Genomic DNA, 13,625 nt, shown 5'->3' with positions numbered 1-13,625 from the left:
CTTTTGAAACGTAAAACGTAAAATGGGGGAATTGTTGACAATAATAAAAATCAAATTAAAAATAACAAGAATGCAAATTAAAGTTGTAATTCAAATTGGAGAAAGCTCTGGTTGAAGGAATTAACTCAGCTTGATTCGACTACTGATCATTGATTCAAATATAGATTATTATTACTCATGAATAGACCGGTTATAGCTACTGAGACCCTCTAATAGCCAATCTCTCCTTAACTAGTCGATAACCAAGGTACGACCGTTGGTTATTTCCCTAATCAATAGACAACCCTAGATACGATCATAGAATTTAATCAATTGACAGCCTGAAAAACCAGAGAGACCCAAATCCTAATCAACACATATGATGATTCATTTAAATTAGATTGTTTATTCTCACAACACAACTCTCTGCTATGTTATTTGTCACAAACATTAAATTCTTCATACGATGAATCCTTTAATTGACAATAGATTAAGTTGATAATAAAATAGTGGCCAATTACCTAATTAACAAACATAATCATGAAAATAATTCAGAGAATAAACAAATACCCAAAAGTAATAAAACAATTAAAGCACAAGAAAGATCTCACAGTAGTGATGAATCAAAGCTTCATTAACCTTCAACCAGAAAAATGGGTTTAGTTCCTCATAGAGAGAAGAGAAAAATTAGATCTAGGGTTTCTTTTTCTCCAATCCAAAATCCCCTTTTTTTCACAATTGATTCCTCCCTTAAATACTCTCTCTCTCTTCTCTTTTAGAGTTCTATTTAAAATAAAATACTAATATCTAAAATATTAAATTCGTAATTACAAAAATAGTCAAAAATATAAAACACGTTAAACTAAAAACTGCAAGTCCGCAATTGACAGCACGCGCCCACGCCTTATCAACAAAATTCTTCTGCCGCTCATAATTTCTCCAAGGGAACAATCATCCTTAAACATCATCTTATAGCTCAATTTTATCATCAATCAATAGAATTGCACCTACAAAAGTAAAACATAAGTAAATCACTATTATTAAGTGCAAAACATTGATATTAAGGGAAGTAAATAATGCAAAACTAGTGCATAAATTGCACTCTAACACACGGCCACTAATATTATGGCTCTTTTATGATCTCTCAATAGAAAGCTCTTTTCCTAAGTTCTAATCTCAAAAAGTCTAACCCGTTTACCTTCGTTGGTTACCTTTTTATAGTCTTCCTTTGAATCTGGCCCTTCCTGCAATCCACGTCCATCACCTCTCTCAACTCTCGGAAGTGGGTGCGTCATTATCGTAGTTGTGGCTGAGTGGACTTCGTGCCATGATTCTCGAGCAGGAATGCACGTCTTGCCAACCGTCATTGACCGGGTCTCCCCCCCTCAACCTCTAGCAGGAATGGCCTTATGCTAAAACACAACACCCGATGAATACAATAATATTTTCATAAAGAAATAAGACAACTCAATAACAAAATTAATTTAAAATAGAGTAGAAAGATAAAACCTGAAAATTTAATATGAAATCACAAACTAAGTTTGATGATTGGAGGTTTTATGACTATAGAAAATATAAAAAAATAAACTATTAATTCTTTTTCTAGTAATGCATTTATGGTATCATTGTTTTAGGAGAAAATATTGCTAACAGGTAAGTTCGCAAATGTAGGTTTTTTTTAAAAAAAAATAGAGGTAGGAATTAACAATGTTTTAATTAAAATTTATTAATTTAACGTTACACAGAAATTTTATAGGAATTAAAACTATTAATTCTAGAGAGAATTTATTGGAATTTTGATAATTCATTTAAGAAAAGATAATTATAAAGCAATAATAAATTAAACTAATCATGATTGAGTTAGTTAGAACTTAGAAATTTATATATTTTTACTATAAAATAATAGATTTAAAATAAATATAAAGCCTTAATCTATAACAGGGTCTTAATCAATTGTCTAGTTGTCTAGAGAAAAAGCCACTCCTATATAATTATAAAGTGCGGATGCCCACATTTTTTTTAATGTGAACACGCTCTTAAACTATGCGGTTTAAAAGAATTAAAAATAAATTCTCTTAAATTCCATAATTTAACATCGTGTTTACACATAAAAAAAATAAGAGCGCCCGTACTAGATAAAGAGTCCAAGAGTAATATTGTGCGTGTGTATTGGGGATAATTTAATTATTGAGAAATTAAGTCAGAACCAAAATCTCTAATTTCGGAAGCTAATAATAATTGGTTAACTGATTTGATAGTTAAAGATTTACAATTAGTGAAATGTAACGTTTATTAATTAATTTTTTGATTTAACATTTATTCGATCAAAGTCATCTTATGCTTTAGTTGATTATCTGATCTAATATTTGTGTGTGATAGTTGATCTAATCGTACGTGTGTAATCAGTTGATGTCGAAGGCAATACTTGGATATATTAGCTGGAGATAAGATCATCGATCCTTATGTCGTTTAGCACGAAAATGAAGTGCACAGCATATCCAAACATGCTCCTTTTGATTAGACTTTTCACATTTTCATGATCCTCCGACATCTAATCGCATTGATTTTAGCTAAATGAGGTGGCTACTTTTCTTTTTTCTTGTTTCCAAAGAGTGAAGAAGATTCTGACAATGCCGCACCCATCATATTAATTGGTACTTTAAAAACAAAGGCCCTAAGGTATTTTGACGCTTAATCCACTATATTAATTAAAATTTTATGTTAGTTGGTTAATTGGAATTACTAATTGCATATTATCGAAAAAGAATTATCATAAAGTTTTAACAATCTTTTAGCTTGTAACATTTTCAAAATTAAACTGAAGCATGTAACACTTACGAACGAGTTCTGAATTATGGCAATTAACAGCTACAAGAGTTGGAGTGAGTTTTGAAGAATAAACAAAGACTAGGAAATAAAGTCACGGCAGAGATCAACATGTGATATTTCGGAGTCTTTCCTGAAAACCTGCAGAAAAAATATTGCCCATAAATCCATTATTTCTGTGAGAAAATATTAAATATATGTAGATGAATTTATTATTAACTCCCTGCCGTGCATTACTTGCCCCAGTGTTCGCAATATTATATAATTCTTTTTTGATCACCTATTTCACTAAATCCTTATCGTACTTGTATTGTTTTTCATTTTTGATGTTACAAAGAATATGAGAGATTATTAGTTTCTCCCCATTAAAATTAATATACACCACTTACTCTTTTATAGTTTTCGTAACTGTCAATCATCCTTTTGATAGCATAATTTTGCAGTTTTTTTTTGTTTGTTTTCAAATACACTTTTATTCATATTTATTATAAATTAAATAAATTGTATGAATGGAGATTAAAAAAAAATTAAGTACTAAAAATAAGAAATCTATGTTTTGATGTAAAAAAATTAATAATAATATTTTTTTATACTTTTCATTATTTTTAACTATTTTTCTTATAATAAATATATATTTTATATTTCCAAGATAAATCATAAAATAAACTACCCATTTAGCCCATTTTTCCTTTGAATTTTTTTATGTTAGGGGAATGTTTAGATATTATAAAAATTTTAAAGAACTATGTGGTATATATTAATTTGAGCATGGAAGAATTTGGCAACTTCCCAAAAAAATAATGAATAACTTTATAGTGCGTTTACTAAATGGGATTAGAAATCAACTGGAATCAAAATGAGCTGGATTCAATATGAGAAATTGAAATTAGAATAATTTGTTTACTTGAGCTGTAAGAATCGAAATTGTATTGAGCTGTATTATCATCAATGTTGTTTACTTTATCTTGGAATCAGAATAAAAATGAATTAGATAGTTTCAAATGACTAAAATACCCTTAATCAACTGTTATCATAATTATTATTTTGCATTTTAATTATTGTGATTATTATTGTTCAAAAATAATAATAATGATAATTATTATTATTATTATTAATTATCATTAATAACAACATTATTATTATTAAAATTAATATGTTAACTAATTGTAATACATTTATCAATAACAACAACAATAATAATAAATTTGTAATTTCTAACAATCATTACAAAATTGTATTTTAATTATTATGATTATTTTTATTACAAAATTATGATGATGATGATGATAAAAAGTATTATAATCGATATAATAATAATAATAATCATCATCATCATCATCACTCTTCCATTTCTCATTTGCAAATTGAGGTAGACCCCATGATTTTGATTTTAATTCCCACCTCTATTAGACATAGTAAACGACATTAATAATTTCGATCCTGAATTTCGATTTCCTAATCTGATAAGTATACACATCATTAGAGATGCAGTTGTTTCAAATATCATCCACATATCTCTTGAGAATTAAAATTCATTAGAAATTCAAGAGCAAAATCTTGGTGAACTCAACAATAGGTCTAAGAAAAATCAAAGAGTTGGCTTAATTATGACTTATGAGAGAAGGATTTTGCTAGCTTACAAACTATGTAAAATATAGCCCCTTATATAATGAGTGATTGGCCCCGCCATGGGTGGCTTTAAGTATAGGCGAACAAATCGGTCGCCTAAGACCCCAAATTTTAGAAAGGCTTTATTTTTTTAGTATTAGTAATAATTCTCTAGTTAGTAAAGATTTTTTAAAAAAAAATTATGTGTGGTAGAAAAGTCTATTAGACATCTCTTTAATTAATAATTATCCTATAATTAATAATTATTATGTTTTATATAAAAAAACTATAATTAGTTATCTTATTGTTAAAGAGATATAATTAATAATATTGTCTAACCATTAATTTATTCATTATTAGTTTTTCCAATAAAAATAAGTAAATTTTTTACCTTTTCAACTTCTTAAAAAGATCAATTATTCAACATTAGAATTTTTGGCTTTGAGTATTCCTTTTAATTTCTATTAAAAATCTTATAATTTAGAAAATCATAGATGAAAAATTTCTTGTTCTCTTCTTTACAATGAAGATTATTACATGAATTAGTTCATTCAAAAAAGAAAAAAAAATAGTTACTTGAAATACAAAATCCATATCCATTATCTAACCACCAATTTATGATCTCAACTTTCTATGTGCTACTATTTTAAATATTTTATTTAAAAATAATATTGTTCTCATTTATTCGATTGTTTATTTTTATAGAATTTCTAATGGTAAATTTAGATTTTGTTTTTGAAAATTTTTAGAATCTTCTTGATTATTTGTTAAAATTCAAGAACTAAAACAGAAATAAATTTTCAGTTTTTTATTTTATTTTATTGAGTATTGAAGTTGCTAAATAAAAAGAGGTCTCATTAAAAAAAAAAATTCACCTAAGGACATGATACTCTAAAGCTGGCCCTGGGCTCCACCTTTAATTGCTTGTTGGCCCACCTCTAGTTGTTTTAGCTTGGATGTACCTTACATAAACTGTAAGGTAGCAAGACCCCGAAATATGATGAGATATGTTCTGGTTCTGAAGAGAAGCGTACGTCATGTATGACGCAGATCGAAATGACATTGCTTTTTTGCATTGACGTTGAATCCAATTTCATTAACTGACGTGGGGACTCCATGCACGTGATAACCTCATGGGACACAATATTATTTAACATTCTTTTCAAGTAACATCACAGTGATAAAATCAAGCTCAGTAACTTCTTCGGAAGAGAAAACAATGGCTTCATCTAAGATCACTTTGATTTTTCTTACTTGTTTTCTCTTTGATCTTGTTCTTTTGCCATCTCTTCAGATGATCACTCAAGCGAGTAAACCGATTGGGAGAGAAAAAAAAAGTAATAATATAATTACAAATTCTTGTACAATTTTTTTTTTATAAACTAATGTATCATGATTTAATTGGTTGGATTAGATATCTCTTAGTCCACATTATTTTTTTTAATTATTTTATATTTTTATTCAACCAATGAATTAAAATTAAATCAGTTTGTACAAAATAAGTTTGAAAAAGAATTTGTGGCTATATCACCACTAAAAAAAAAAGAGAAAAAAGAAAATGATGCTTTCATTTTCTTCATTTCCACGCATGCATGAAATTATTTGCATTTTCGCTTTCTATAGTATGTGTGCTGTGCGTATTAATTTCTAAATCTGCATAATAAGCATGCAACGTCATTTGTTAGCTAATATTTATTAGTTACTGCACGCCCACACACTCATAAATGATACATTCCTACAACAACAGTAGATTAGAAGTCATAACATTCAACATATCTACCTTAATTCATGTTACGAGTGAAAATACAATCTCACATCAACTTATAATAAATTATTATACTAAAATATGCAAGTTAGAGGTTATTCTCAACTCTAGAAATTGTATATGAGTTAGTTTTTGAATTTCTATGGAGTATATACTATACAATAAGATATAATCCTACATAGTTCAAAGCAAGCATAATGCGACTATTAAATTATTTTTATTAGTCTCACACGTGCACCCGCGCGCACGGGTGTGTGTGTATATAGTGAGGATTTACTTAATTATTGTATTCTCATAACTACCAATTATATATGTAAGTATGTTTGCTCAAATAAAAAATCAGATCGTGAGAAAATCTTGATACTATATATGAATCCTTTCATGATCTGATCATATTTGAACTTTGAAGAATCTTTTGACACATATACGCTTTTATTTATGTATGGTCATGATTTACGTAATTACTATATTCTCAATTATTAACTACCAATGATGAAAGTATGTTTGCTCTGATGAAAAATTAGATCATTTATATTGTTCTCGTTATGAAGGAAGTCTAGAATACATCAAAACTTCAAAAGTAACGCAACTAATTAATATATATATGATATGTGTAATTGAATTTAATATAATCACCACTTGTATGGTGGCTTTTCAAAATAAATGCACACATATCAGAGCATCATTTACTTATTATATGATTAAAATGATATCTTTAAAATATTCTAAAATTTCTCCATGTAATCACTGTGATTTTTATGTTTTCACTAATCCATTTATTACTATTATATTCTATTGCAGAGGAAAATGTGAATCTCAACGGCATCGAGGAGGCAAAGTATGGGGGCTGCGGATATGGGTAACCAAACGGAAATTATGGAGTCGCGGTGGATTTGGAGGGTACCCACCACGAAGAGGATATTGCCGGCACGGATGCTGCCGCACCTACCGCTATTCAAATGACTGCTACAGTTGCTGCTCCCATGCTGCCGACAAGCCCGACGCCGAGTTTGAAGATGATGAGAACTAATTAATATCCTCTCCAATATTTGCTTCAGTTGTACCTTTGGTTTGTGAGCTTTTGTATTGAATGAATAAGGCCAGTGATGAGTCTGAACTTTTGTGCTCACGTGAAATGCCATGTTTGAATAGAGCTTAATTAGTTCATTATTAGTTTATTAGGAGCAACTTCTTCTAGTCTTGTTTCAACCAATCAAAAGCAAGTACTCCCTGGCTCCAAATCAAAAGACTATAGGACAGAGTTCATACAAGCATTAAACCCAAATCCGTTGAGCAGTAATTATCCCCTCCCAAAAATATATTTTATACTTTCACCATATATAAATCTAGAACATACATATAACTATGTATATAACAATATCATATTAATTAACAAAGCTAGTAGAAGTAGAAATATTGTATCAAGAAAATATAAAAGTTCTTTTAACCTTGAAAAATTGAGAAATTTATTAAATAAAGGGTAGAGATACACCTAATCAAGGGGCATAATGAGCCTTGCCCCTTAAGATGACTAAGAAACTGATATACGAAAGTAAAAAATTAACAGAGAAAGGACTATGGAGATAGCTATCAAAAACATTAATGAAGGAATCCGTTGGGATTATTAAACAACACGTGATTTATATCCCAAGAAAGATGGTCAAGCCAAGTAAAATCAGAAAAATCCACAGTCAAATTAACTAGACAGTCAACAATACTATCAGCTTCCCAATTAAGTGTGAGAAACCCAATAATGTATTCTTTCAACAAATGACAGTAGTTCAGCCACATATTACTGATGGTATAAGGAGGAAGCAAAGATATATTGTTGAACAAGTACAAGTAATAAAGGAAACAGACAACTCAATGCAACCAATGCACAGATTGATTAACAAGATCATGCGCAAAGAATGATGATCAACAGGAAATTAATCAAGAAATTAACCTATCTCTATGTACAAGAAACATAAAAGATATAAAAAACACAAAAGGGTTTAATTAGTGTTTAAGCCAAGAACTTGGCTTACTTCCACCAAGGAACAATCAATACTACTTTATTAATGAATCAGTTGTTTGTTTACGGAGAATTACGAAGAAGGAATACATCTGGAGCCCCTGATTATGGTCTCAGCTACTTTATTTTGTGCTAAGCATTTGAAAAAAGCCCGCAATTTCTGCCGCTATGTAGTTGTTGTAACAGCTTTGTTAATGTAACCAAACCAGCACTTAATTTGGAGCCAAAACTAATAGCAGTTAACGCTCATTTGACTGGCGTTTGACTAATCTAAGTCAAGCGTGTGGCCCATCATAGTTAATTACACACAAAACGCAGTCGTTTTCATATTCACACAGATTCCACAATTTATTATTATACGTACATTCATGCGAAGGTTCATATATATATATATAAACGCATAACAAACTTAATTGAATTTTATTTATTAATATAGCTGCCGCTATGAATCTCGTAAGTCGTGCCTACACTGTTCTTCAAAGAAGCGTAGAATCGAAATGAAATTTGAAGCTGTATTTTTAATTCAACCTTTGACTTTATTGGGCAATTCCTATTGATATATTGGATTATGTAGAGAACATGATGAGCCCACCGATTTTCAAAAGTAATTGAATCGCCACACCAGCAAATTACACAAATATGCATGCACGCCCACCGACTCGAATTTTTCTGCGAACCTACTACTTCTCACTTCTCAGGCGATCGATTCAAAAACCCATGGCAAAATTTTGAAACGACCTTTCAAGTTTGCACCTATAAATACAAACAACACCCAACTTATGTTTCAACAAGATCAAAAACTTCAGACCCTCTGACTTTACATATTACTATAAAGCAAAAGAAGGCAGCATATATAAGAGCAAAATGAGTGTGGAAGTGTTAGATAGTGCCACAATTGTAAGCTTTGTGGAAGATGAAGAAGCATTCAACAACTCGATACGAAACCGTTTTGCCCATCTTGATACAGATCATGATGGTCTCCTTTCTTATGCAGAAATGATGCAGGAGCTCAAGAGTCTGAGGGTCTTTGAGACCCATTTTGGCATCGACGAGAAACCAGACCCAGAAGAGCTTGCTAGTGTTTACAACTCTCTGTTTGTCCAATTCGATCATGACTCAAATGGCACGGTGGATTTGGAGGAGTTCAAGGCAGAGACCAAGCAAATGATGCTTGCCATGGCCAATGGTCTCGGTTTCTTGCCTGTACAAATGGTCCTTGAAGAAGATAGCTTTCTGATGAAGGCTGTGGAGAAGGAGTCCACTGCCAAAGCGGCTGCTTAAGCTTAACTAATTTATTGCTAGTTCTGACCTGAGTAATTGTTTTGTTTTGCTTTATTTTTATTTCTTGTTTCATTTCTTGCATGTTATTCCCGATCAATAATTGATAATGTTGTATTAATTTAAATGAATAAAAAGTCACTCTATTTCAACTTCTTGGTACAAAAATAGATACCAAAATTGATCAACAGGCATGCTTGTAGATTCCATAAAATTTACTTTCAATTTGGTATAGGCAGATTTCTGTAGTAATTGCCACTAAGGCTTTGGCCTAGAGGTAGATTTGTGCAGATTTCTCCCTGTATATTAGTAGGAGTATAATTTTGATTAGTGTTAGAAGACGTTTAAATTATACTACTATTATATGTGTTTAAATTTTCAAGAAATTTTAAATCATAGCATTCGTAGACAATAGATTGTAATCAATTTCTTAAAACAGACATCTTTCTCAAAGAAAAAATTAGTAATTATAGTTATTTTTTTATGACTAGATCGCTAAAAAATAAAAATTCCCATCCCAAAATTCATTTTCAACTTTGCTCATAAAATAAACCCCTGATTACGGTCTCAGCTACTCTATTTCTGCTAAGCATTTGCAAAAATCCCGCAATTTCCGCCGCTACAAAGCTGTTGTAACAGCTTTGTAAATGCAACCTACCCAGCGCTTTAGCGCCAAAACTAACAGCAGTTAACGCTCATTTGATTGGCGTTTGACTTATCTAGGTCAAGCGTGTGGCCCATGATAGTTAGTTACACATAAAACGCAGTCGTTTTCATATTCACACAGCTTCCACAATTTTTTTATTATACGTACATTCATGCGAAGATTCATATATATCTATATATATATATAACGCTTACCAAACTTAATCGAATTTCATATATTAATATAGCTGCGGCTATGGATCTCATAAATCATACCTACACTGTTCTTCAAAGATGCGTAGAATTGAATTGAAGTTTGAAGCTGTATTTTTAAATTCCACCTTTGACTTTATTTGGTCAATTTCTGTTGATATGTTTGACTCTCTAGAGAACATGGTGAGCCCATCGATTCTCAAAAGTAATTGAATGGCCACACTAGCAAATTACACAAATATGCATGCACGCCCACTGACTCGAATTTTTCTGCAAACCTACTACTTCTCAGGCGATCGATTCAAAAAGCTATGGCAAAATTTTGAAACTGCCTTTGAAGCGTGCACCTATAAATACAAACAACACCCAACTTATGTTTCAACAAGATCGAAAACTTCCGATCCTCTGACTTTACATATTACTATAAAGCAAAAGAAGGCAGCATATATAAGAGCAGAATGAGTGTGGAAGTGTTAGATGGTGCAACAATTGTCAGCTTTGTGGAAGATGAAGAAGCATTCAACAACTCGATACGAAACCGTTTTGCCCACCTTGATACAGATCATGATGGTCTCCTTTCTTATGCAGAAATGATGCAGGAGCTCAAGAGTCTGAGGGTCTTTGAGACCCATTTTGGCATCGACGAGAAACCAGACCCAGAAGAGCTTGCTAGTGTTTACAACTCTCTGTTTGTCCAATTCGATCATGACTCAAATGGCACGGTGGATTTGGAGGAGTTCAAGGAAGAGACCAAGCAAATGATGCTTGCCATGGCCAATGGTCTCGGTTTCTTGCCTGTACAAATGGTCCTGGAAGAAGATAGCTTTCTGATGAAGGCTGTGGAGAAGGAGTTCACTGCCAAAGCGGCTGCTTAAGCTTAACTAATTTATTGCTAGTTCTGACCTGAGTAATTGTTTTGTTTTGCTTTATTTTTATTTCTTGTTTCATTTCTTGCATGTTATTCCTGATCGATAATTGATAAAGCGTTGTATTAAGTTCAAACAAATAAAAAGTCTCTCTATTTCAACTTCTTGGAGCAAAAGTAGATACCAAACTGATCAACGCACATGATTGTAGATTCCATAAAATCTACTTTCAATTTGGTATAGGCAGATTTCAGGAGTAATCGCCACTAAGGTTTTAGCCTAGTGGTAGATATGTGCCCTTTAACTCGAATTCCTATAAAGACCAAAATATTTCTCTTCTTGTAGATGTGGGTGGAGTAGATTTCTCCCTATATATCAACAGAAGATTATTATACCATTGTACATATTTAAATTTTCAATAAATGCATAAATTCATAGACAGTAAATAGCAAGCAATTTCCTAAAACAAACATCATTTTTAGAGAAAAAATTATTAATTATCTTTTTTTTTAATGAACAGATCGGCTGAAAAAAATAATAATTCCCATCCCAAAACTCGTTTTCAACTTTTCTCATAAATATAAATTAAATGTAAACATATGTAGATAAATAGATACATTAGTGCTGAGTTACCGCTTCTGCTTGACCCAAAACCTTATTGAGAGAAATTGAACATAGGAAAAAGCTGATTTGTTTGGACAAAACTCGGGTTAATTCGCCCGCGCAAAGCAGCATGCTCATAAACATATGTAGAATAATAGTCACGTACATAATAAAACAAGCCAAAGATTGAAGATGAGCTTCAAACCATAGACTCTTCTACTTTCTGTCGTTCGGTGAATTCAAACACAGAAACTTGAGGTAAATATGTTCTGATGGACAAGGATTCTTCCATATTTTAATGAGTGGGTAAGATTGAATTTTGAATTCTAATACTGACAATCAAGTTAGTTTTTTTTTTCAAATTAAGTTAACTTTTTTCACTAGATTTAAAGAATCAGGAGAGGCTGGGAGGGAGGCCGAAAAAAAAAACTAGGAGAAAATCCTAATTCTTAAAATAAAACTAGGAGAGATTTAAAATAGCAGTTTATAAAAAAACAACTCCTTATTTTCTTTTAAAATTTTTTATCAAAATAGAAAAATTTATAAAATAAATAATTTAAAAAAAATTATTTAATACTGTTTTTATCAAAACTTATAAAATAAGTTGTTTATATTATTTCAACGTCCATCATAAATCAGCGTAAATAATAATATTCAAATTTCGTGTAACACTTACGACATTTCTTGTTAATATACCATACGATGCGAAGGATTATGTATAAATTAAAAAAGAAAAATTACAGATACACAATGCTCGAGGTGGTGGCCACTGGCCCACTGAGAATGATCTGTGGGTCTCAAACCTCCATTGTTTTTTTAGAGGCGCGTAGAATCGTGGTGAAATTTCTTTTGATTTGGACTTTTCAGACGTTGCAACTGTAAGCCCATGGAATTTCTAAGGTTCAAAGGCGCCAGACATACATTCACATTAATTCATGCCAGCCCACCGACTCGTCTTCTATGAGGTGTCATTTATTTATTAGGCGTAAACCTTCAATATACTTTCGAATAATAATTAATTCAAGAAGCTCCTGTGGGAGTAAGAAACAACAGGCTCAAAAGGGAAAGTCTGAAAGTAAAACCGTCCTTTAAGCGTAACTAATTAACTATAAATAACAACGCAACCCAACTTATGTTTCAACAAGTGAAGTTCTCTTCTGCTTTGACTTGTAAAATCACAAAATATACTCTATTAATTGTAGCTTTTACTTTTTCACAGTCGAGAAAGAGCGATATGAGTGTTGAAGTGTTAGATGGCGCAACAATCGTCAGCTTTGTGGAAGATGAATATGCATTCAACATCTTGATACGTGAACGCTTTGCCCATCTTGATACAGACAACGATGGTCTCCTTTCTCATTCAGAAATGATGAAGGAGCTGAAGTGTTTGAGGGTCTTTGAGACGCACTTTGGCATAGATGAGAAACCAGACCCAGACGAGCTTGCGAGAGTTTACAGCTCTTTGTTTGTCCAATTCGATCATGACTCGAATGGGACGGTAGATTTGGAGGAGTTCAAGGCAGAGACCAAGCAAATGATGCTTGCCGTGGCCAATGGTCTCGGTTTCTTGCCTGTGCAAATGGTTCTGGAAGAGGATAGCATCCTGAAGAAGGTTGTGGAGAAGGAATCAACTGCCAAAGTGGTAGTTTAAATTGCTTGTTCTGACTTCTGACTGAATTAATTGTTTGTTTTGTTTTCGTTTTTCACTTTTTTCTACTCCTTTATATTTCTTGTATGTGATTCCTGAGCTACAGATATTGTACCAAGTTTAAATTTAAAAAAAAGGTCACTCTATTTTCTAAGGTTTACTGGAAAGAGAATCAATCAG

At 31.6% G+C, this 13,625-nt stretch overlaps 3 protein-coding genes across 3 annotated transcripts; all 3 read left to right on the top strand.

Moving 5' to 3' along the window:
- The first annotated feature begins 8,894 nt into the window (after nt 1–8,894).
- On the top strand, nt 8,895–9,622 carry LOC102625783 (uncharacterized). Its single transcript, XM_006469500.4, has one exon. The coding sequence runs from the start codon at nt 9,057–9,059 to the stop codon at nt 9,471–9,473; it is 417 nt and encodes a 138-aa protein (XP_006469563.2). The 5' UTR covers nt 8,895–9,056; the 3' UTR covers nt 9,474–9,622.
- Nucleotides 9,623–10,615: 993 nt separating this feature from the next.
- Nucleotides 10,616–11,355, top strand: LOC102626363 (uncharacterized). Its single transcript, XM_052432377.1, has one exon. The coding sequence runs from the start codon at nt 10,787–10,789 to the stop codon at nt 11,201–11,203; it is 417 nt and encodes a 138-aa protein (XP_052288337.1). The 5' UTR covers nt 10,616–10,786; the 3' UTR covers nt 11,204–11,355.
- A 1,511-nt stretch (nt 11,356–12,866) lies between these two features.
- Nucleotides 12,867–13,594, top strand: LOC102626661 (uncharacterized). The gene has a single exon (XM_052433109.1). The coding sequence runs from the start codon at nt 12,930–12,932 to the stop codon at nt 13,446–13,448; it is 519 nt and encodes a 172-aa protein (XP_052289069.1). The 5' UTR covers nt 12,867–12,929; the 3' UTR covers nt 13,449–13,594.
- The last annotated feature ends 31 nt before the right edge of the window (nt 13,595–13,625 follow it).

Source organism: Citrus sinensis, chromosome 2, assembly GCF_022201045.2.
Source record: "Citrus sinensis cultivar Valencia sweet orange chromosome 2, DVS_A1.0, whole genome shotgun sequence".
NCBI classification, from domain to species: domain Eukaryota; kingdom Viridiplantae; phylum Streptophyta; class Magnoliopsida; order Sapindales; family Rutaceae; genus Citrus; species Citrus sinensis.
The sequence above is the reverse complement of the archived record's forward strand: the minus strand, read 5'-3'. Positions and strand labels throughout refer to the sequence as shown.

Coding starts and splice junctions, on each gene's coding strand:
- LOC102625783 (XM_006469500.4), top strand. CDS start 9,057: ATGAGTGTGGAAGTGTTAGATAGTGCCACAATTGTAAGCTTTGTGGAA.
- LOC102626363 (XM_052432377.1), top strand. CDS start 10,787: ATGAGTGTGGAAGTGTTAGATGGTGCAACAATTGTCAGCTTTGTGGAA.
- LOC102626661 (XM_052433109.1), top strand. CDS start 12,930: ATGTTTCAACAAGTGAAGTTCTCTTCTGCTTTGACTTGTAAAATCACA.